We start from the raw sequence: 23,671 nt of genomic DNA, 5'->3' as shown, positions 1-23,671 counted from the left end.
ATATGTTCATGTCAATGATATACTATAGAATCATTTCCTGTATCATAGAGAATTGCTAAGATTAGAAAAATATTCAGCAAAGGTTGTCAAAGAAGCCTTTAGTATTGCTATACAGGTGCCTCATGGGCACTAATAGTTTGTAACTATGATGGTATAAAAAACATATGTTTTATAAACATAAAACATATGTTTTATGTTTATAATATTATACATGGATGTGTATATATGATACAGCTTTTGCTCCAACGATTCATCTGCCAGCTGCAGGATTTGAACTGGTAACCTTCCAGCCACAGGCACAGATCCTTAGCCACAGAGCCACCACTCTGCCCAGTTACACAAGTTAAGAGAAAGTTTAGATAAATCATAACACAAAGTAATTTAAAAGAGACTCACCAGTTATCAGATACTGGTACTTGTTGACGTCAAACTTAACTCCACATAAACTCTCTGAAGCATCTGTGTAGATATACTGAACATGCTGCACTTTATTAAACCCTTTGTACATCTGAAATAAACAAGTTTTAAAACACAGCAGTGAGTGTAAAATGTAAAATAATTAACAAAAGAAGGTACCGGGTGTTTAAATGCACAAGTAATATGCATAACATTGCCATAGGTTTTTTCTGTATATTTTCACATATTGTATGTGATGTAAATAATTCCCTGTGACCCTGAATTGGATGATGTGGTTAGAAAATGGATGGATGGATATAAAACGTTATGTTAATGATGTAAAAGCTATGTTATTCTGAAGAGACTATACAGTGTTGAACCAATTGTGTTTACAATTCAGACAGAAAGCTAACAGGATATAAACTGAAAAGTCTCATGCAAGGAATATGAGGCTGTTGGACTGAGATTTCAGCTAAATTGTGTGATGGCATAAGGAAAACCTGATGCCATTGTTAAGGCAGAAGCAGAGCAGATGAAAGTAGGAGGCTTACATTTTCCAAATAAGGATGTCCTACTGAACAGAGGTATGAAGGAGCAAGAAATGGATTATGTTGGATGATTTTTCTTTTCACTTTTTAACATTTACTGGCTAGTAAGTCTTTGCTGGGGAGTGGAAACAGAACATAAAAGGATAAAGCAAACATTTATTTACAGCTACACACCCACTGTGGACATTTTATTCTGTGTACAGTATGTCACTGTTCTTCATGAAAACTATAGTAGGCTGGGGAAACGTTCCGAGGTCAAATTCTTCCAGCACGGGGGTACATTTAAAGCGGAGACGACGGCACCGAAATTTTTTGGCGCGCCTTCTCTTTAAAGCCCTGGCCAAATATGAAGACAGTACGTACAGTTATAATTCAAACGGAATTAAAAACTACACATCCCAGTTACCATGGTGGTGCTTGTGATCATTGCGTTTAACCAATGAAACAGGGCGAAAAATCAGTCACATGACTATGGGGCAGAGTTTCGAAAGCTTAACCTATCAGCAACAAAGCGAAATTTACACGATAGGCTACCTCAAACTGTCAGTTACACGACTGTGTATGTCGCTTAAGCCACTCCTATTTGGCATTTTAGTTATGGAGGCGAGAAGACGCCCCCCCCCCCCACCCCTCTGGGTCCGTGATTTGTCGCCATCTTTAACTGTTCCGTGTCCGAGCCGTAGTAGCTACGCGTACGAAATAAAGTTCATCCCAGCTATAAAACATATATATTTTTGTGGTAAGAGGGAGCAAAACATCAGTATTTACTGCTATTAATTACTGTACGATTTATAGTTGAAATCTGAGCCTAAATATAAAGTTAAAATCTCGACAAAGCAATGTAGGAAATACAGAGAAAATAAATCCTTTCTGACATCTAAAATCAGTTTCGATCAAGGTCTCTAAAACGAACAAGAAAAAGAGGATTTTCGGAGGGCAATTACGCTGTGTTTATATAGAATAAGTGATTTATGAACAATCTAATTTCTTGTTCGTTTAAAACTGAAATGTCAGCTGCAAAAGATCGCACCAGAAACAGCACTCTCTCTGCCTGTCATAGACGTTCAGGAAAGGCTGAATGAAGTCATGTCAAGTACAATAATTCGGTGATCAATAATAACAGTTGTAGGACAAGAAACAAAAGATAGTGAAAACTTAAGCTTTTTAAGGCTAAAACTCAAATTCATTCTACAAATTAAGGCAAATGAAAATTCAGGACGTTAAAGTGCTAGAGGTGTAAAAACTACAAAAATGCACATGAGCAAAAAGTTTTAGAAATGGAGGAGATGTTGCTTTGAAATAAGCAAACAGAAAAAAAGCCATGACTATAGTGCAGAAGAGGGATGCAGGAACACTTGCTTAGATATACAAAAAAATCACAAAAAGGTGTATGTTACAAAAGAACATGCAAACATGTTCATCATGTACATGAACATGTACATCAATTTCCCTTCGCGATCAATAGTTTTATCTATAAACATGAAACAGAGTGAGGAATCAGAAAATTAGCATGCATAAAAAACAGCAATTCTGTCAGTGAGCCCTAAATGAATTAATAGCAACCATGGTTTCATGGAGGGCTTCTCAGATAGTTGGGCATTCAGGTAGATTGCCAGGTGAAAGGATTTGTAAACATATTTTGTTAAAGCAAGTCAGTTTTTTTCCACAACACATAAAATAAATTTTTCCAAGAAAGTTTAGCCTTTGTCACTAATGAAACCACTAAATAAAGACATAAATATAGAAATCTTAAGATTTTTTTTATTCAATGTTGGTAGCAGGATGAACTGTCAGGTTGAGCTAAGTGTATGTTTTGTCGCAGAGTTGCTGCAAGATGTTAACAGTGAAAAAAGGTATTTAGAAATGAGTTATTTCAAGAAGAAAATTTTCAGAATAATTGCAAATCTAGCAGGATAGAGAAAGCACAGAAAACAGGCAGTTAGATTGATCAGATTAGTATGAAAAGTCATTTAGCAAAGGGAATGAGAAGAGTGACAAACTAGTATACTTTAGATCTTTTTTTCTGAACCAGGGAAAATCTGATCATGTTTCTCTATAACAATAATAAAAAACTTTATTTTATATACCACCTTTAAAAGTGGCATCTCAAAGCAATACAGTAGATGTAAAAACAGATAAAAGGACCACAGATTACAAAGTAAAGGGTACGTGACTGATATCACTGGGAATACAAATTGAGAGCTCTGGGGTGCAGCTAGAGAAGACCCTGTCACCTACAGAATGTAGATGTTCTTGAGGACAGCTAGAAGACCAGAGTCAGACGGACAAAGGTGGGGAGTAGACAGATAATAAGCCATATACTGTAAGTACTGAATGAGGATGAGGATTTTGAAGTTGACTCGAAACCTGATAGGTAACCAGTGCAAGGACTTGAAAACAGGTGTAATGCATCCCTGATAGGATTCTCGCTGTCATATTCTGAACATATTGAAGATTGCTCAGTGTGGATTTAATTTCCCCAGTGAACAGGATGTGCATTTATTAATTCTAGAAAAAAAGCCTTTCTTGATTTCTCTAGTTCCCTTTAAAATAAACTATTATTCCACAATGCAGAGTATTACATGGCCAGTATTTACACATGATATTTGTGATTTAAAGAAATTAACACAAGCAGCTTTTGGAGATTTAAGTGTTGGCTGAGTTATTGCAGGATAAAAGACTAGAGATGTTGGTAAGAAGAAGATAATTTTAGGAAAGCTGGGGAATACACTGATAACAAGAACACTTCCTAATGGGGTTAGGCATACTTTTGATGAAGATGATGAAGTTAACAGACTGTATGTTTACATAGATACTGAAATGAGGATTGTATTTTAGATTTTGTGTAGTTGCTAGCATTGAACTGTGTGTTGGATGCACATGAATTGAAGTAATGGGCAAACATAGCTGATGCGGATCCACAGAGCCAGCATATTAAGATGTTTATAATTAGAGGCAATTTGTTTAAATAACTAGGTATGGATACTGATGTGCAAGAGAGGTGGAAAGGCTGTTTCCTTAAGCTTCCTTATGTTTTGGAGTGCGAGAGGGAGTCATATCACACATATGGAGAAAACCCATGTAACCCAGAGAGAACATGCAAACCCCACACACACAGGATGGCAGGAATTGAACCTAGGACCCCAGTGCTGCAAGATAGCAATGCTAACCACTTCGCCACCATTATAAATGGATGGATATCTTAGTTATCTTTCTAGTTCACAGGTTTGCATGCATAATTTAATTTTGAAAGCCACTGAGACATCAGGCACTACTGTTGTATTTATGAAAAAGAAACAAAACAAAAAGCATACTAACAACTGTGCCATCCTACTCCTTAGTTAATACATTTTATTATTCATAAACAGTTAACATTGTTAGCAAAATATTTTGAATTATATTTAACCCTATTTTTTCTTTAGTTTCGTATTTAACTTATTATATGATAGTCAGATTTAATGTATATTTGAACAATGAAAATATATTTTTACAAGATGCGGGGGAAAGTGCAATAACTTATTACAGTGCTAAATTTAATATTATTGATTGCTAATAGTTTATGCTAACACCTAACTTTCTTAATTAGATGTATTTAAAACAGTGAACTAAGTGTAACATACCATTCAGATATACAATCGAGAATAGTTTTGTGGTGTTTGTATGGATGAAACGTTTCTAAAATGTGTAACAAAATTAAAGACGATTAAAATCTGTAATCTTTCCACTTGTAATGTCATTAGACAGAACAACAAGTTTCTGCTTTGTCTGAGGATGGTATCAAAAAATAGTCTAAGTGGTGAGAAAGTTGTGCTTAATGATAATTAAGGGACTTAAAAGTAAAAAGAGATGGTTCATATTGCTTGATTATTTTAAAAACTAAGTTATAAGTGCAGACGCGATTGGTGCCATAAGCGCTCCAGGCAGTAGAACGTTCGTTCTGTACTGCTGAGCTCCGCGCCTCCTCCCTCTCTCGGTGCCGCGCCCCTCTCTGACGGAGCGCAGTGGGCGGTACGCTGTTTTCAGAGCCTCTGATTGGGAAAAAAAGACCTGCTGATCAGTTTCACACACCAGGAAGAGAAAAGAATGGGATTTTTTCTCTTCGAAACGTGTGTTGTCTTTATGAAATTCGTGTATTTTAAACATTTAATTAAGAAGTAAAAACCTTACAGCGTACACAAAGATTCTGAGCTGATCACGAGGAAGAAAAATCACCCATTTTTCGCGCATAAAAAGTGGTTTTTAACTCTCGAAACCCGTTTTTATAGGTTTTAAAGTCGTGCGATGTCTAAGTTAAGCAGGAACACATCATTATATCTCATTTTTTATTTCTTTTTAAAAAAAATAAAAATCGTTTGCCCAGCCTACTATAAGCCTTTTGCTTTTAGCAGAGTTACTCTTCAGATCTCCACTTCACCATCATCTCTTATGTAGACAATTTCAGATAAGGAACTTGACATTGGTTTTGTAGTATTTGTTCTTCAACCTCTCCTATTGGTAACAACACTAGGTTCACGAATCCCCCTCAGAGTCAATGTAATGTGAAGTGGGACAGCAGTCTGTCAATGGGAGTACTCTAGCTTTCATTAAAGGTTTGCTTTCTATGTTTTTGTCATGTAATATGTTTTTACCAATAATAAGTGTTCACCACATTTCTCTTATGTGGGTTTGAAGGTGAGTGGCACTTTATATTGGTAGCTTCACAGCCAATAACATTTTAACAAGAGGATGGAATACTGTATTAATACTGTATTAAAAATGTTTTGATAAAAAGAGTTCTGATATAATGTGTAATTTTAGTTACATACAAATTTTTGGTTTTACCTCCATAACTTTTTCTAATATTGTATATCTGCAGCTAGAATGTTTCCTTGAAATCAACCATATTATACAATAGTAAGTCTTCATTTAGCTTTTTAAGTAATCCTGTGTCTTACTTTCATCTGTTTGACAGTGTAGCGCATTGTCCCAAATGGTCCATCCTTCAGCAACTTCTTTCCTACCACCTTTGCTCGGATTACTGTGGATACAAAGATTAGAGTTATTTAGATTAATTTGATTATAACCATTTTGGTTCCTTCTAATATGAACATAAGAAGAGTTACAAACTGGAGGAGGTATTTTGGTCTTTATATGTAACAGTTTTGCGAGGGTAGGCACACAGCCCCAGGTCCATATGGCAGCCAACTTCATTCATTCCTGCTCTGATTCAAACACCCTCCCATGCTGTACGAACTTGATTTGGGCATTTCTCTATATCTCCTGCTCCCAGTTAACTCCATTTGCCTTATTATCACAGTGTATTTAAGGCCTCACATTTCCCTCACTCAGTTCTCCATCATTGAGTCTCTTTCTCAAGTCCTGGCATATCCTTGTGCTTTTTTTTCATTCCCTGGCTTTGAACTCTGTTTTGACTACAACTCTTTTTCACTCCCAGTTTCTGATTATCGCTTTTCTGCTTTTTGACTGTTTTTAGATTTTGTCTCAGACTGAGCACCATGTTGTGAACTTTGCCTGTTTTGTCCTTCAGATATTCCTTTGTGCTACAATCTGTCCCACTCAGCTTGACTTCTGCCTGTTTCATCCTTCCCCATTTTAATAAGGAAAACTTTGTTTCTCTTTTGTATTTGCCTACCAATCGCCTGGCTGACAGAAAGAGCTCAGCAATTGGATTATTATTCCTGTCTTTTGGTTGCAGCACCCTGCTGACAACAACTGTGATGTAACGTCATACTGTTTGTATGTTTGAAAGCTTTATGTGCTTTTTCTGTTCCTTCGGTTTGTCCTATAAGTAGCATAGGACAAAACTGAGGGGACGATGAGTCCAACATAAATTTTAAATTAGTTTGCCAAATTGCTTTTCATATCAGACAAAGTATCACACAGTCACAGGGAGACTTTCATTTTTACATTTTTTCTGATTTATCTGAAACTGGAAACACATTAAACTACAGAAATCTGTCAGTATACAACGTAAATGTAAAATGAAGTGTTTTGTTGATTCACACTTTCTTTGAATCGTAGCTATTCTTATATATTAGTAACAAACTACAGACCATCAGTTGTCATCAACTCTCAAAATTAACAAATAAATAAAGAATAAAGTACGTACTGGAATATTTTGAACAGGCAAAAGTATCAAGATAATTTTAATATATTACCATCTCCACTTAAAGCCTTCTTATGAAGTATCTCTTATAAAGTATCTCTGATACAACTGGTTCATGTAACCAATGCAACGTCTTTACAACTGGACAAGTGCCATGTGAAATTGTAGAATCAAGATCAACAAATCAAGATCCAAGTATTTGTGTCTCCCTATTGATGCTTCTTGTTGGTTGTGGGAGTATAGAATAAACTACCCAAACAAGTTGTTGAAGCTGATACCTTGGTTCTTTCAAAAAACAGCTAGATGAGAAACTTGTCTCAATTAACTATGAACTACCAACTGCCTCAAGAAGTTATTATTAAAGTATTTCCTCTTCTTTGTTATCTTTTCTATGTTCTTATGTATCTGATATTTTGTTTCTTAGTAGTAACCCATAATACTGTAAGATTAGTATATACAGTATTTAAAAAGCAGTTTCACTGACATTTAATTTCAAACCTTACCCTTGCAGTTTGGGCATCTCTTGCCTAAATGTTAAGCAAAAATGTCTTAGAATGGCATTGGCGATAATCCTGTAATGCTCAAAGATTACCACTGCACTACAATGGACACGTTGGAAGGGATTGTGATGTGTTATTCTGATGAAATGCCCCTGTGCTTCTTGGTGACCCAATTTGCCTTGGTTATCCAATTTGCCCAATGTGTGGATTCTGTTGCATGTCTGTGTGTTCTTCCATTGTAAACTCTTTACATAATGAAAAGTCTTACAAATGCAAAATAGAGGAACTCCATGGAGATGTCAGAGTAATTGTTTTTTTCAGCTTCAGACACTCAAGAAATTACAAAAAGAGATGTAGCAGACTTTGAGTGTTTTATTTTTATTACTATGTCAAACCAAAGAATGAAGACTATGTAGTAGTTTACACTGCACATGAAAATCAACCACATGATTTCTTATATCAAGCGTTCTTATTAATTTATTGACAACCAGTGTGTAGTTCAGGTGTTTGAGATACAGTATTTTCATAACTAACACTTTAGTCACCTAGAATAGCACATGATAGACATTAATTCTAATCTATGATTGCTGTGAGACTTACTGTCTACATAGCTCTGTTTTTTTTTATTTTTACATGTTTGTGTATTTTGTTTTGCACGTAAACTTTTTTTCAAAGTATACATCCCATAGCCACAACTATTGTAGGAAGGATGGTCTGACTGTGTCTATTCTGTCATGCCATGGCACAGCAGAGTAAAGAATTCAGAACAAAATTAGTTCATGTAGGAGAGTTATAATTCATTTTTGTTCCCAAATGCAGCTGGTACTCAGCAGACATTTATGAGTGGTCCAGAGGAGACTAGATCATACGTTTCTCTTCTAACAAGCAGATCCTTAGCTGCCAAGTTGGTAACCATAACAAAGTGTCATTAGCTGTGTGCTGAAAGAATGACTAGCATTTAGCAGGTCATTGATCCCTACTAGACTCCCTTTGCCTTATGTTGGCAGTGGTTCATATAGATTTGTGTAGCCAGTAGGTTATTTAAAGGATATGATTATATTTTGGATGACAAACATCTTTGTATTTATTTAATGATTGTATTTGCTGGTAGAGAGCTTTCAATTATCTTTAAGTATCAGTTTCTCCAAATATCACATGAGTCATGGATGATATTACTTCCTCCTTATCATAATTAAACTGTTTTGTGCTGCAGAGCAAAATATATTTTAAAATATTTGAAACTCAAAATAACGGCTGTTGTAGATCTACAAAAATATTAGAAAATTGAAATTGTATTGCAATAAGAAATATGTCTTGTGCTGTCTACCACAGCTTACTGGTATTTTGGCTAGGTGTATGTACAGTATGTGCCCAACTTCAAATTCTTTTCCATTTTTACCTGTTTCTATAATTCTTAAAACAATTGCAAAATGTTATTTGCAGGATTTCAGAATTCTAGTGCCTAGGCTTCTAGGCTTATTTCCCTGTACTATAAATGACAAAGGAACCTTAATCCTATTGCTGGATGAAATACTGTAATTTCAGAAGAGTTTTAAGATGAAAAGTGTCAGAAAACTGAAAAAAGTCAGATTTAATGTGATGTTCCAACCCAATCAGCCATTGTTTTTGCAGAACAAAGATTATTGGTATTAGTCTGTATATACAGTATTTAGGAATCAAAACACATAAGATTTTGTTTGATCATTGTAATGCATTTGTTGTATAGTTTTGTACATAATTATTTTAAATAAAAGATAATCCATAAATAATTATTGTTTAAACTCTTGAATTCCTGCTTCCAATACTAATTGAGTATTTTGGTTAAAGGCCTGGCAGGTGGTAATTGTTTCAGATTAAGACAAAATTAAGAAAAGTGATGGAGGATAAGGTGAATTTATTTTTATTATAAGCTCCACACATACATCCTGTCACATACTGTACTGTATGTTTGTTATTGAAGACAGTTTGTTTATTTTGCTATGCATTATTTCTGTGATTGATGTTTTATGAATTCTCTGAATATTTTATGGTATATATACCATAAATATTTTTACAAATGACAAGTACGCACATTCAATCAGAGACAATTCATCTTAAAAACTTCCTGAAGTGTCACAGTTATTAATAATGCATGAACGCATTAACGTGATTAGTCTTTCACTTGGTGTACTCCTTTATTTGCCTAAAGATTGGTAGAGGTCAAGAAGTCTTGTTTTATGGTCCAATTTTTTTTTGTTTTGCTGGTGAATAGACTTGGGCTGAAAACCCATGCAGACACAAGACAAATGGTCACATTGATGAGAGTCTGGTTACAACTAAGGCTCATTAAGCCTTACGAATGTTTTTTTTTCTTTTTACTGGAGTACCTGTATTTGCATGTTGTCTACAAGAAGTACTTACTTATAGAAATGCAACAGAGCATGAATTTCACCTGCTCTTCTGAAAGCAATGTAGTTGAAGTTAAAGCTAAATGTGGAACCCTGTGATTAATGTGGAATTTCCTTCCGTGAGGTATTTTGCAGGCTTTCATGGATTACATTCTTAAACCTTTCAGGAACCACAGAGTTGAAGAGGCGATGCATGGCATTTGTGGCATTCTTGCTAGAAGTACTGAGAGACCAGATTCTGGTATCTTATTTAAACAGTACATACCTTAGAAGGTGATGAAAAAGATGAATTAGTATTCAGGAAGGACTCCAAGCTATAGGCAGTATTATGACAGAAATAAATGTATAACTTTCTTGCAGAATGAATAAGGAGTCAAAAAGATCAAAGCAATAAGATAAAGTAAATCATTCAATCAACATGTGTACATTATATAATTATATGAAGAATGCTTTACTAAGGAAAATTCAAGTATTCCAGAAAATGTAATGTGATATTCCAGATTCTAAAGTATGAAATATCGAAATGGTGTCAATAGCCACTGGACAATCGATATTCGGCTTTTCAATCACTTAGAAGACAAAGAAAACATGTTTTACATGTACTTTTTTATGGTTTAATTATGATGAACTTCATGAAGCTTGATGTTTCTTGATAAAAACTATACATTTCTGTCTGCCTTTGTGTACGGTTGCTCACCCAGTGGCTCATATTCTACGTACATGTAGGTTGAGTAATTTAAAATAAAATCAAAGTCTTTCTAAATGTAAGCACAAATCTTAAAAATATAAGCACTGGCATGTGTAGTGCTATCTTCATCAAATGAATATTAAGTATGAAATATCACAGTCTGAAAGGTCTCATAGTAGTTCCCTTTATTTAAATAAGAACTTGCTCCCCCTTTTGATATTTACTATACAGTAAGTGTGCAGTATATACAATATCTTAAAACTAACAAACCCCACATTGCTAGATTAAATTATTTAATTTCTGGAGTAGTGTAGGTATTGTATTTATTCTGATTTCTCCTAGACACTGAAACATTCTCATACACAAAGAAATCTAAGGTTGACGCTTAGACTTAACAGATTTACGCACAGTTTCATGGGACAGGAGTTTTTCACTCAAGCTGTTCTCGGCCTGGGCTTATTAGCTTGTTACTGGCTAGATTGGACAGGTTTACCACTTATTCCAGATCTCCAGGTGCTGGTGTTTTAAAAAGACCTGGAAATCTTGCAGACCCATTGGCCTTCCAGGACCAGGACTGGGTAACCCGTGTTAAGCAACGTACTTTCCTTAGTGTTGAACAGAAAATAAAGGCAATGATAACATTTTCTCTGCATATTAATATATGATTAATTGTGACACAAAAACACATGGGCTATAGGAGTCAGGGAAGAGCATTTCAGTCATATTATTGAAGTAGATTACCTGAAATTCTTTACAAAACAGTTGGATAGTATGCTCAGTTAGCAAGATGGACTAAATTGGCTCCAGTTAATTGGTAATATTGTGTTATTAAATCTTAATAACTAACATTTAATGGAGTATGATGATTAATGATATTACTACTCTGTAAACCAAAGTAATGTCAATATTTAAGCAGCTGTGTTACCATTTTAGTTATCTAATAAAAGTAATCACTGGTGTTTTGAAGATAGTGTACTGTACATGAATGACTTCTCACTATACTGTATCATTTTAACACAGAATTTGTGTCAGATTTAGGTTAATAAAAAAATAAGGAAAATACTTCAGTTTTCTTTTGTTTAATGTAGATTCTTACTCACAGCCAGCTTTACATATTTTTGTGAGGATAATGATTGGCTTTGGGCTAGGGATCAGTGTATTTAAAGTGCAAGGTAGGTTGTGCCAGGATGTGGGAGTCTAGATTATCAAAGAGCATAATGCAGCTTACAGGCCTGGCATGCAGATAAAGTGGGAGAAAGAACCCCTGTGTGTCATTTATGGAGCCATGTTGCAGTCGGAGATTATAAAAAAACATCTTGCATACCTAAACCAATACAATATATTTTTAAAAATGTACCAACTGAATGGATGTCATCGCACATTTCCAGTATGTTTTATTCTAGAAACTTGAACTTGAAAAGAGAGACGTGTATAATGTATTAAAGATTTAAAAATACATTTCAAAAACATCAATGATTCTTTAGGTTTGTCTGATTTTGACCTGCAGCAGGTTTTCCATATTCACAAGTATTCACCCTACATTGTCTGTGTTGACTGAAACAGCATGACATTTTGCATGCTGTTTACAAAGCGTGGTAGTAAAGAATAAACAGCCATTTGTTGCCACATGCTGCCTTAATATGTATACTGTAAAACACAATATAACAATATAAGCAAAGTTTTTTTTTTAGCAAACTTTACATTAGCTACAGTTTATATAAAAGTGCAAGTCATTAAAACATAAAATTGCCTTCACACTGGTTGTCAGTACACCCCATACCTGGGTTACATACTGTATGACCTAGTAATGTTACTCGACTTCCTTAATTTACTGTAAAAAAATGATGGTGGGGAAATATATAGACATTAATCTAAAAGACACATTTTATTATATGGACAAAACACACTTGCAAGCTTGTAAATACTAGTTTCATGTTAACAATTGGAGGAACTTTGCATTCAACCTTCCTCACTATATTATTAACGGTGACCATATTAATATAAAGTTGATATACTATAAACCTTCATAAAGCAAGCCTGCTTTCAGAAAATATCTAATGTTTCACAGCTGAGCCTGTCCCACATACTTCCATAAATCTTAAAGACACCGCTCCTTTTCTTAGTTTACTTTTAAGTGCCTCTAGCTTCCAATACCTCATTAATTAAGTCATAATCTAGTAATGAAGAGGCTACAAAGATGTATCTCATTATGTCCTGTCTGTCTTAGCCTACATCTTCTACTGTATTTCTCTTGATCCTTATTGTCTAGTTTTTAAAGAGGCTTAGAAATATGAGTCGGGTGGGCAGTTTCCAGGTTGTCAGAGTTATTTGCTCTCCACTCAGTTGGAATTTTTTTTATCTATACATGCCTGAGTTTGAAAACTGCTTCCAAACATTTTGTTAGATTCCACAGCTGATAAATCCAATTAAAAGTTGTAGAATATTATAATTACAAATTAATTAGCCTGATGCTTTTATACAAAGTTACTTATATTTGCACGCATATATACAATCATATACTGTATATGGGTATTTTTACTGGAATATTTGGAGTGAAGTACCTTGGTCAAGTATTGAAGCCTTAACACTGTTTCACACTGCTGCCCATTTCAACAGACTACCAGCCTATATACTAAACCTATATAAACACATACTGTGTAATTTCACCACCTGTTTCAGGACAGAGTTTAGTTTAAGGTAAATCAAACTAATCTTATATGTATTATAATGTCCTGTATAAATATTTATAACAGTAACACTCCTTCATTTTATCAGTCATCCATCCATTTTCTAACCACTTCCAGTCTGGGGGCATGGTGGAGCAAGCAACAGGTACAAGGCAAGGTACACACTAGATGGGACGCCAGTCACACAGGGCAGACAGACACAGGCCATTTTTCTCAGAAGCCAGTTAATCTACCAGCATTTGACTGTAGGAGGAAACCAGAGCACCTGGTGAAAACCCACACAAACATTAGAACATTTAAAATCTAGAAGGCAGCTTCTGACCCGAAGGCGTTATAGGAGGTAAGCCTAGTCCATCATTGGAGTCCAGCTTCCCTCTATTGTTGACATCTTTAAACTCGCTGTCTTAGGAAGGCTGAAAGTACTGCTAAGCATATCAGTTATCCTGGTTTCTCTTCCCTTCCCTCTGGTAAGCATTATAGGAGCATAAAGGCATGAATTTCCAGAAGGCTCCACGGCCGAAACGTTGTGTTCTCTTTCTTCTTTTTTTCAGCATGGAATAAACCTATTGTTCCTTATTCTCTAGAGCTGAATTCTGGAACAGTGCAGTACACAGGTTGTCCTGCATAAGTACTGTAATCTTATGTGGTACTAAGGTACTGAGACATATTTGCTTGGTACAACATGGTGAAGCTTTAAATCACACACTTGTAAACAGAAAGAAATGCCAGTAGCTCTTGATCCTTGAGAATGCTTTTAGTTTCACTGACTTGTCCATTAGTGGGATATGAAACCTGCACTGCACTTAAACTTAGTCTAAATCTTTAAGACAACAGTCCACCTCTTCTAATGCATTTTACTTTTAAGTCTTTTTTAGTCTTGCTTCAAAATATATACTGTAATATACTTGGGTTGATGCTTAGTCTGTTTTCATAATGTTTTACATTTACACTTACTGTACATTATTTTAAAATATAGTGCTGTATAACATGAATAACAGAGTAAACATCACTTACAATTGGATTTTGGGAAATATATTGTAATCCACATTACGTATGTTTAATCTTATAATTTTCTCATATTAAACAAGATTGTAATAAAATTTAAAAATCAGAGGAGGCCATTAAAGCCATCTAGGTTGTTTAGTTCTTAGTAGATAATAGACCTACAGGAAGGATCATATCCAGCTGATTCTTGACTGAAGCAAGGTTATCAGCTCTAAAAACATTGCTTGGTTGCTTGTTCCAGACACCCAAAACCCTTGTGTCTGAAAAAGTGTCTCCAGTTTTTTAGGTTTAAATGCACTTTCATTGCTAATTCTTAAGAAGTCCAATAGATTGACTTTGTTAGTGCATTTATGGATTTTAAATTAATGAATATGTTCTTTTAACCTGTCAGAGTAGGACATGCCTTTGAACCCACGAATGTTTAGTCTATTATAGTTCAAGTTATAATTTCCATAACCTTGCATATAAAAGAAGTAATACTTATTGGTATGCAATTACTGTACTTGGTCACCCTTGGTGGATTATGGATTTGCACTACATTACCAATTTTTTAAGAAGAGAGGTGTTACACTTGTCCTGAAAGACTGTTAATGGTAAGAATAATTACAAATTATTTAAATGTTGTCAAGTTCTGTTTCTGGGTTTGATAGTTTTATCTTTCACAGATGTATCTAAGATCTTTAAAGTTGTTAAAATGTGGCCGAGCTTTTTAATAATCCTTGTTTTCTGTATTTAATTTCCCTATTTCAGCAAATCCCATGTGTATTTAATGACCATATAATTGTAGGGGCTTTGGTTTCTCAGTTTTATTTTTATTTTTTTAATGTATTGTCACCAAGGTTCTAGCAATAAAAGAAGGCACAAAATAAATTTTGCAGGCTCTTTCATTAGAGCTATCCAAAGTTACCAGCCATTTACAGAAGTGCAACACATACAGTACTGTAGAAAGCTTTGTAGCCAGATGCACAAGTTTCAATCACAAACAAAGGCATTGAACATAGAAATTTTAAGAATAAGTCCTCATAAACATAGCTTTTCTTGACAAACAAATGGCATAATGACCTTTTATCAGCTAAATTTGTAAACTGTTAATAATTTCAATTTCTTGGTCCTTTGTTACTATTGGTTTTGCAACTGGTGGTTGCTTTCCTTTATCGATGACCATATCTTTGTTTTTTGACACATTAAGTTGAAGAAAAAACATACAGTATACTAATCAACCACAGGCCCTCAATCAGTGTCTACATCTTGCAGGAGTCTGACAATGACAGAGTCGTGAGCAAACTTGAAGTGTCTGTCCTTAAAAAGTCTTCTACAGCTGCCTGCATATAGAAAAACAAGATGGGAGATAGCACACAGCCCTTGGGAAACCCAGTGGAAGAAAGATGATCTGATATAAAACCATTTACCCTCACTCTTTGTGATCTGTTGATCAAAAAAATCCAACCTACAAAATTAAAATAAAGATTCGATTTGAGAGTAATCTTTCTATTAACAAGTGTGGTTGGATGTCATTAAAAGGTGATGATAGATCTATAAATAAAAGCCTGGCAAGTGTTTTGGGACCATCTAAATGTTTATATAAGAGAGTCAGCAATGTGAGGGTAGCATCCTCAACTCCTCTTTTAGCCCAGTAAGCAAATTGCATGGGATCTAGTAGACGCTCTACTTGGTAGAGCACATGCCTTTAATATCTTTTCTCAAATCACTTCATTACTAAAGAAATCAATGCCAATGGTCTAAAATTATTTAATGTCTTGGTGGAATTTGTTTTTTGCAATAGGAATGATTATCGCCTGTTTCCAAAATTTGAGCACTTTCTGTATTGGTTTAAGCTGTGATTGTGTGACTCAGAAACAAATTAGAGAGAAGTGCAGGCATTCAGTAAGATCTGCTGTGGCAGTGTTCATTTATTTCACTGTACATACAGTAGGGATGGAACACAGGTGTAATTGGTTAGTCATGAAGCCAGACTAGTTTTGTGGTTTTAGTTAGATGAAACAGGAAAAATGTTATAGTTCCTGTAGGCTTTTAGGGAAAAGTGGGTTTGTTCTCCTATAGGATTAAGAAGTTTGCTTTCCTGAATGGTTAAGGTTAGAAGGGAGAAGCACAGCAAAGCAATCCTGGGCTTTAGGGTTAGGTTTTCGGTGGATTCCAGGGAGGCACAACAAGCTATGGAATGAAGCCAAGAGGTGCACATAGTTTACTATCATCAAAAGAGACATACAGTACATATCCAGGATTCATGAGAAATTACCATTCTTCAGCAATATTTGTCTGGAGAAAGCCTGGTGACATTGGGTAATGACTTGACCAGTTAAAAGCCACAAGAATCAGATAGTAGAAGCTGTGAGTTGAGCGATATCTGTTAGTGGGTTTGATGGGTCTTCCATGAATCCATTTCAGTTATCAGCTATAGGTGTTGTTATGCAGAAGATTGTCTGGTAGTAGGACTGTAGAAGTCTAGCGATGGTAGAAGAATTAATAACAAACGTCCTAGGCAGATTGATGTTGTAACAGTTGTCTGCAGTATTTCTCAGAGTGCATTTGTTCTTTGTTTCACTGAGCCTCTGTACCGATATGTTGTTGCCAAAACTGCCTTTTGGGTTTAGGGTGTTTGAAAACTCCTTGCATATACTGACGAACACACATTTCTTTGATACATTTTGTCACACTTTTGCTATTTCATATTCAAGAGGTAACAAGAAATGCACAGAATGGGCACTGAAATTTTCTACAGGACTATAATAACCTCTCATTATATTATAATAAAACAGCTTAAGCAATAGTATTATATAATAATTGTGAATGGAAATATGCATTGCAGTTATAGAATATTTTTTATAAAACAACAAATTTATTTTCTAATGATAAACAGGGATATATAGTCTTAAAATATACACATGTACAGTATACATCCTGCCCATTTGAGAATGACAACAGTAAACAGAAATAAACCAACAAACCAAAGTGCATATAGATAATTTTATTCTGTGTAGTACAATTCTGCCACACATCAAAGCACTTGCAGATTTATGCATGCTTCTCTTTTCCGATTTACATGAACATTTTCCTATATTTACATTTGTCTTTTCATTTTGAAAATCTTCACATTGGTCTGTCTTTTAACCTTCCCTTTTCTTCACATTAATGCATTCACTAAAATGTTGTTGAGTACCAGTACCAGTTTCTGTGTAGTGTCTCTTTTTTAAGTCATGTGGAAGAGTACAGAATATATGGCTGGTATTCTTTGGACTGCATTTTCTCATCCATCGTAGTTGAACCACACCCACATACTGTGCCTTTACAATTTAACACATTATTTGCAGACCAGAAATGCTCCAAACAAACATGATGGCTAGATTTGACTGCCTACTTTGAACTGTTCTTGTCTGGGTTTCAAGGGGCTGACATCACAGTCTGTAACCAGCTCTTGCAGTTGAGTCTTGTCATATTTGTTTGTTCCCAGGGGATCTTGCCAAGATGCTAAAGTCTTACTGGCTAGGAAAATGTGTCTCTAAATTCTATGTAAATTTCTTTCTGTATGTCTGCCCTGCAATTGACAGGCATGGCTGTCCAGGGAGTGGACCCCCCACCCCTTGCACCCTAGGCTTTGGGATGCCACACCTCATAAAGAATGAGAGACTTTCTTTTAATGATGGGATGGATAGTAACAGAGACAGCAAAAAGAATAGCATCAGCCTGAAAATTATAAATTCATTCTTGAATTATAACACAAGAATAAAGAAGTACATGTCTTAAATGTATGCAGAAGCAGTCAATCAGCTCATGGCGAAGATCACTCAAGAACTTACTTTAATTTCATTGTACTTTCATTTTGACCTGCTACTTGTAGTGTATCTTATTGATGTACTGTATATTCATTATCTTTAAAATACTTTAATCTTTAAAAGTGCACTAACTAAATTTGCAAATTGTTGCAAAGTGTTTATGACTATATATGCTAAATTAGTCACTAAAAAAGTTATGATTTCATGATACACAAAACAGACTGTGGGCATAATGTGAAAAAAAACCAACATGAAATATTAAAGCTCTTTACATCTTGGCAAACGCACACATCAGAATGACATTTTCTGATGTTATTGGCAAGATTATGCCATGTAATGAGTGACTACAGTACTACATTACAGATGGGGCTTAAGTTCACAATGCTGGAGAACCACTGTCCTAAACAGAATACCAAACAGTATTGAAAGGTTAGTAATATAAATCATTTTGATTCACTGGTCATTTGCAAAAAGTTTTTGTTTGCTACATGTTATACCAAACCTATGTGTGTAGGTTTTTCTTTGATATACACAGAATAAATGCATGCTTTTGCACAAGACTCTCCAGAACTAATGATAATGATTAGAAAACAAAACAGGAAAGCATTAAGAGTGTCAGTACTTGCTGGAAGAAATGACCTTGAAACAAGGATTTCATGAAGCTCTGTGGGATGGATTAACTTCACTGAAAAAACTCAGAATGTGGTGGTCTGGCTGTCATTCTTCAACAATTACAAGAATTAGAATGCATAAAACGCATTGTGTAATCTTTGTAGAAAAGGTCTCCTGTTAACTAAGACTAGTATATAATATTAGCTTTGTATGCAAAGCTCTATTTTTGTATCTGATACCTATCATAATGACATGGATGTTATAAGGTTCCCAGGATTCAGCTACCTAAAATCCCCTTTGATTAGATCGAATTATCCATGAACAATCTCCTACAGCTCTGCCAATGTTCCCTGGCAGTGGACCACAGTTTTTCTTTTTTACATAACCTTCTTCACCTTCTTTGCGAGAATCCTCTGGCTCTAGTCATAATTTAGTTTGATCAGATAATTTGTTGTTTTCTTTCAAAGAGATTTAAACTTGCTGCAGTCAAAACAAATATGAAGCCAGCATTAGATAACCCTAAACATTTTGTCATGTTGGTTTTTAATGCTAGTTCATAATTTTAGTTGTATCAATACTGTATTGAAGATCACAAAGTGTTGACTTTGTGTTCATTCTCAATGACAGTATTGTTTTGTCAATATTTCCTATTGACAACATTACGTTCTGTGAGGCTGACAGTGTGTGGGGTTAACCTTAGAAACGTTTGGCCATGTTCAGCAAAAAAAAAATAGTCTGTATCCTATTGCGCAATATTATAAAGCAAAATATATATTGTATAATAATTAGAAGTGTATAAAATTCAATACACTTGTTAAATTATTGCTAAATCCATGTATTAATGTTCTATTAGTATTGCAATACTCTGTCATAAAATATTGACATGCTGATAGTATTGAACCTTTAGTCTTGAACAGAAAAGATTACAACAAAAGTTTTCATAATCCTCAACATCAGTTCAGCAGATTTCTTCAGAATGAACAGAAAACACAAACCAGGGGTCCCAATTAGACTATGTGAGAATGCGTTTAAAACTGAAAATGGGAGGCACTATTTACCCAAAGGATATTGGAAGAATGGAACAAACTACCCAATCATGTTGTTGAAGACAATACCCCTATTTTTTTTTCAAGAAACAGCTGTGTAAGATCCTTGGATCAAGTAACTACTACCTGCCAAATGGGCCAGATGAGCCAAATGTCCTACTCTCCTATGTTCTTATATTTCATCTGAAAAACAAAACCCCACTGTTTTGTGGACCATTTCTTAAACCAATGGAGCAAAGTTATTGTGGTTCTTTGAAAAAATCTCAGAGTCTAAGAGTGATGTATTTTTTTTGATGAACTGCTGCTACCTTCTGTATATAATCTCTCTGTCAGGTGGTCAATATGCCATTCCTTTTGTCTGTCGATATTTTTATTATTAGTTCAACATAAATTCCTATTGATGCTATCTGCGCTTCAGGACAGTGGTGTATTTGAGGGTATGTTCAAGTAAGCGATGTTTACCCACTTCTAATTTGCACAAAATAACATTTACTGATTTATCGTAAGGGGCACCCATACATTTTCGGGCACATCGTGGGTTCTGGATGTGGCAGAGCAGAAGCTTAGGGAATGGGCCTCAGTAGACTCAGTAACTCCCTGAACTGCTCATGCAAAGTTCACTGTTGAATGGATGAATGTTCACACAACAACCATAATGTACTTTTCCATACAGTTATGAAGACAGAATTCACACAACTGTCCAAGCAACAGATTGAGTGGGGGAGGAAGTGGAATGAGGGCTCTGGATAACTAATTTTTAAAAAAATCAATAAATCCCCTGGACTTGTATCTTATAAGTTTCACTTTTTAAAATGATATATTTTACACTTGTTATGACAAGCCAATTAATTGATTTCTTTCATTTTTTTATTGGAAAATTGAATTTGAACATGATGAGAATGATCAGACAATCTGGGTTATGCTGAATAAATAATGTTGTCCGTATTCAATTTAGCAAGATAAAAGTAAGAAGCGGTTTTATATCATTTTATGGGGCAAGTAGAAAAATTAACTAATATGATCATGAAATCTATTCTTTACGATTATAATTTACCTTATATTGTATAGATTTTCTATCCAATTTAGAACATTGTTGTCTTAACAAAAGGCTTCTCTGAAAATATGTAAAAGAATGTTGAACAATGAACAATGATACTTGCTACTATTCAAATTCACTCTTTATAAAACACTAGAGCAATCTAATAACAGAAATGCTGGCTACAAATAATGCCATGTGGCTGCATATGACCATGTTTATGCTCACTGCATAAACAAAAATATGCTGAAGGTTAATAAGCCCTCCTACATTAGGACACTGTTCAGTGACGAGTACATGTATCTCAACTGGTCTTTGTATTATAATAAGCCCATTTAATTTAATAAATATATTTAATCATATCTTGTTATTGTAATAGTGTACAAATTATTTAATATAAAGAATGGATGCAAAAAATGAGAGATTAATATTTTGTTTAAACCATTTTCCATTTCTTGTCTTGGTAAAAGTCACATATTTAACAGATAAAAAAACAGATTTGATGGTCTATAATTCCACTCTTTATCTGCTGTAAATGCATTGTTTATCATTAAGCATCATACAATATAAAGGTTAAAAATATATACTATTGCAAAGCTGAAAGTTACAATGCCAGCTTTAGTAGATGACATTCAAACAAAACATAAATTATAATTAAATTTGGGAGAGATTTAAATACCTCAGTAGACGCAATCCACATACTGTACTGTAGTTTAAAAATGTCAGTTCTTTTCTACTAAAACTATATAAATGTTAAACACAACCTGGAGGTCTGGGTTTTCAACAGCATCTCTTAGTGTCTCTCTGGTTATTTGGTCAAGTAAAAAACCCACACTTTTGGTATTGTTTGATGTTGATACAATCTAACAATACTGAACATAATTTTTTGTAATGAAAAAAACATGCTTTTTTTCAGAGTAAAGCTATTCAACTATTTTTAAAGAAAGTTTATACAAAACATTTTGTTTGCATTTGTTTTTCCTTTAAAGGCAAAATCATTATGAAAAGAAGTGTAGTTAACGTCCCTGTGCCACAGATCCATTTAATGTCTTTCACTTTTGCCCCTGATCTCCTAAAAACCCAATTAAGCCTGAGTTCCTACCATGCCACCGTCTGGCCTGGAGCACCAAACCCGAGAGCTTCCAAACTCTTTCATTTAGCACTACACCACTGCTTTCTGGGAATTCCACACTAGTGTGAACTCTGCCACTTAGATATACTATCAGACATCTTTCTAGACCTGTTGCACATGTGTGTGATATTCACCCTTGTTAAACAGCAGTAAATAGCTTGCCAGCTACTGCTTCTGTTTGCACTGTTTTATTGCTCAGCAAGTAGTCATCTGTCTTGAAAAACATTACACATGGTGAGACTTGTTTCCATAGAAACTGTTAACTCTTCCACTCACACATGAGGCTGCATAAGAAATTCTTTATCTTCTTGCACATACCCAAAATAATACATAGATTCAATAACACATCAAAATTCAGATGTATTTAATAGGTGTCTTTAACAATAAATGTTTAAACATTTCATTATAATGAAATGTTAAACCATTTTATTATTAGTGATTATTAATCACTTCTGAGCCATGCTCAAAGGACAAGCTGTCTAACACACGTCCTTGTGACACAGAATAATCAGATTAAACAATCCATTTTTGGACTTTAGAAATATGAAGTTTCAGTACTGTATACTGGTTGGAATATATTTTGCTCATCACCCAGTTTAGTTACATTTTTTGGTTATTTTGAATAATTTTATTTGAGAATAAATTCAAAATTACCAACATGACTTTTATGAATTTCAGTTAATAAATAAGCATCACATAATTCAAACTATTGTATTAGTTTCAATATGTATGTTCAAACAGTTTCTTCACATTAGTAGGACTAGAAATAGCAGTAGTGTTAGTACAAATATATGTTTTTGAACCACAATTAAAAGTATTTTCCTCTTACCTATGTCTGAGTTGCAGTAGGCATCCTGTGGATGAGACAGAGCACATGAACAAGCCTCTGTAAATGGATTCATCAGGAGACTGCTGAGAACAAACAGCAGGCTAAGCAACGGGCAGACAAGCAGTGACATTCTCTCAGAAGTTTCAATTTTATAAGCCCTCTTTGAAAATTTAATGAAACTTTGACTTGCAAGCTCAAGTTTTCTTTTGCCGTTACTGCTCTATACCTCCTCTCTGCTCACAGTTGCAGGCAAACGCTCTCTGTCTCACTGCTGCTCTCCCTGTGAATTACAAATTAGATATAGTGTTCTAGACACAAACGCCACCCATACCACTTCATCCCAGCCCATTCCAGGACTGACCAATCAGGAAGCACAATACTTGCATTTAAACGACAGCAGTGTAAGATCTTTTTTTTATTTCCTCAGGAAAGCTGCTCTTTAACCAGGGATAGTGCCTCAACAATTCAGGAAACTCTGTGAAGATTAGCAAGGGTAGTGTTCTAATGTGATGTAATGGATGTTGTAGGATGTGTTATTCTGAAAAATGAGTAACCATAGGAGAAAGCAAGTACATTCAAATTAATGTGAACAATTAACCTAAAAGATAACTACTTGTAATTGCTTTCTAAGAGGCTCTGGAATTTTCCATAGTCTTTATTGAATACACAGACCAACATGAATATCATGCTTTGAGTATGCTTTCTACTTGCTGTACAATTAAATGATACCCAACTATCTGAAAAAGAAATATGGCTTTAAAAACATTAAGGTAATTAAGAAGGCTGTAAATTAATCTGACATCAGTGTCTTTTTATAAAAAAATATTAAAATAGCCAGAATGTGTCGCTGTTTCACTTTCATACTTTTAAGTAAAATATGAAATAGCTCAAGTATTTTTTCCACTGTT

General features: G+C 34.7%; 1 protein-coding gene across 1 annotated transcript in view; it reads right to left on the bottom strand.

Annotated features, from left to right (window-relative positions):
• LOC148829431 (metalloproteinase inhibitor 3) overlaps positions 1-23,128 on the bottom strand; it is a 29,197-nt gene extending 6,069 nt beyond the window's left edge. The window contains exons 1-3 of the mRNA XM_088923237.1: positions 22,764-23,128; positions 5,879-5,961; positions 397-508 (exon numbers count right to left, since the gene is read on the bottom strand). Of these exons, the coding sequence (XP_088779363.1) occupies positions 397-508; positions 5,879-5,961; positions 22,764-22,893 (325 nt within the window). The 5' untranslated portion in view covers positions 22,894-23,128. The remainder of the gene's footprint in view (positions 1-396; positions 509-5,878; positions 5,962-22,763) is intronic.
• Positions 23,129-23,671: the final 543 nt, after the last annotated feature.

The sequence above is a fragment of the Atractosteus spatula genome, chromosome 8 (genome assembly GCF_055471065.1).
Source record: "Atractosteus spatula isolate fAtrSpa1 chromosome 8, fAtrSpa1.hap1, whole genome shotgun sequence".
Classification (NCBI taxonomy): Eukaryota; Metazoa; Chordata; class Actinopteri; order Semionotiformes; family Lepisosteidae; genus Atractosteus; species Atractosteus spatula.
Note: the sequence above shows the minus strand (reverse complement) of the source record. Positions and strands in the feature narration are given on the sequence as shown.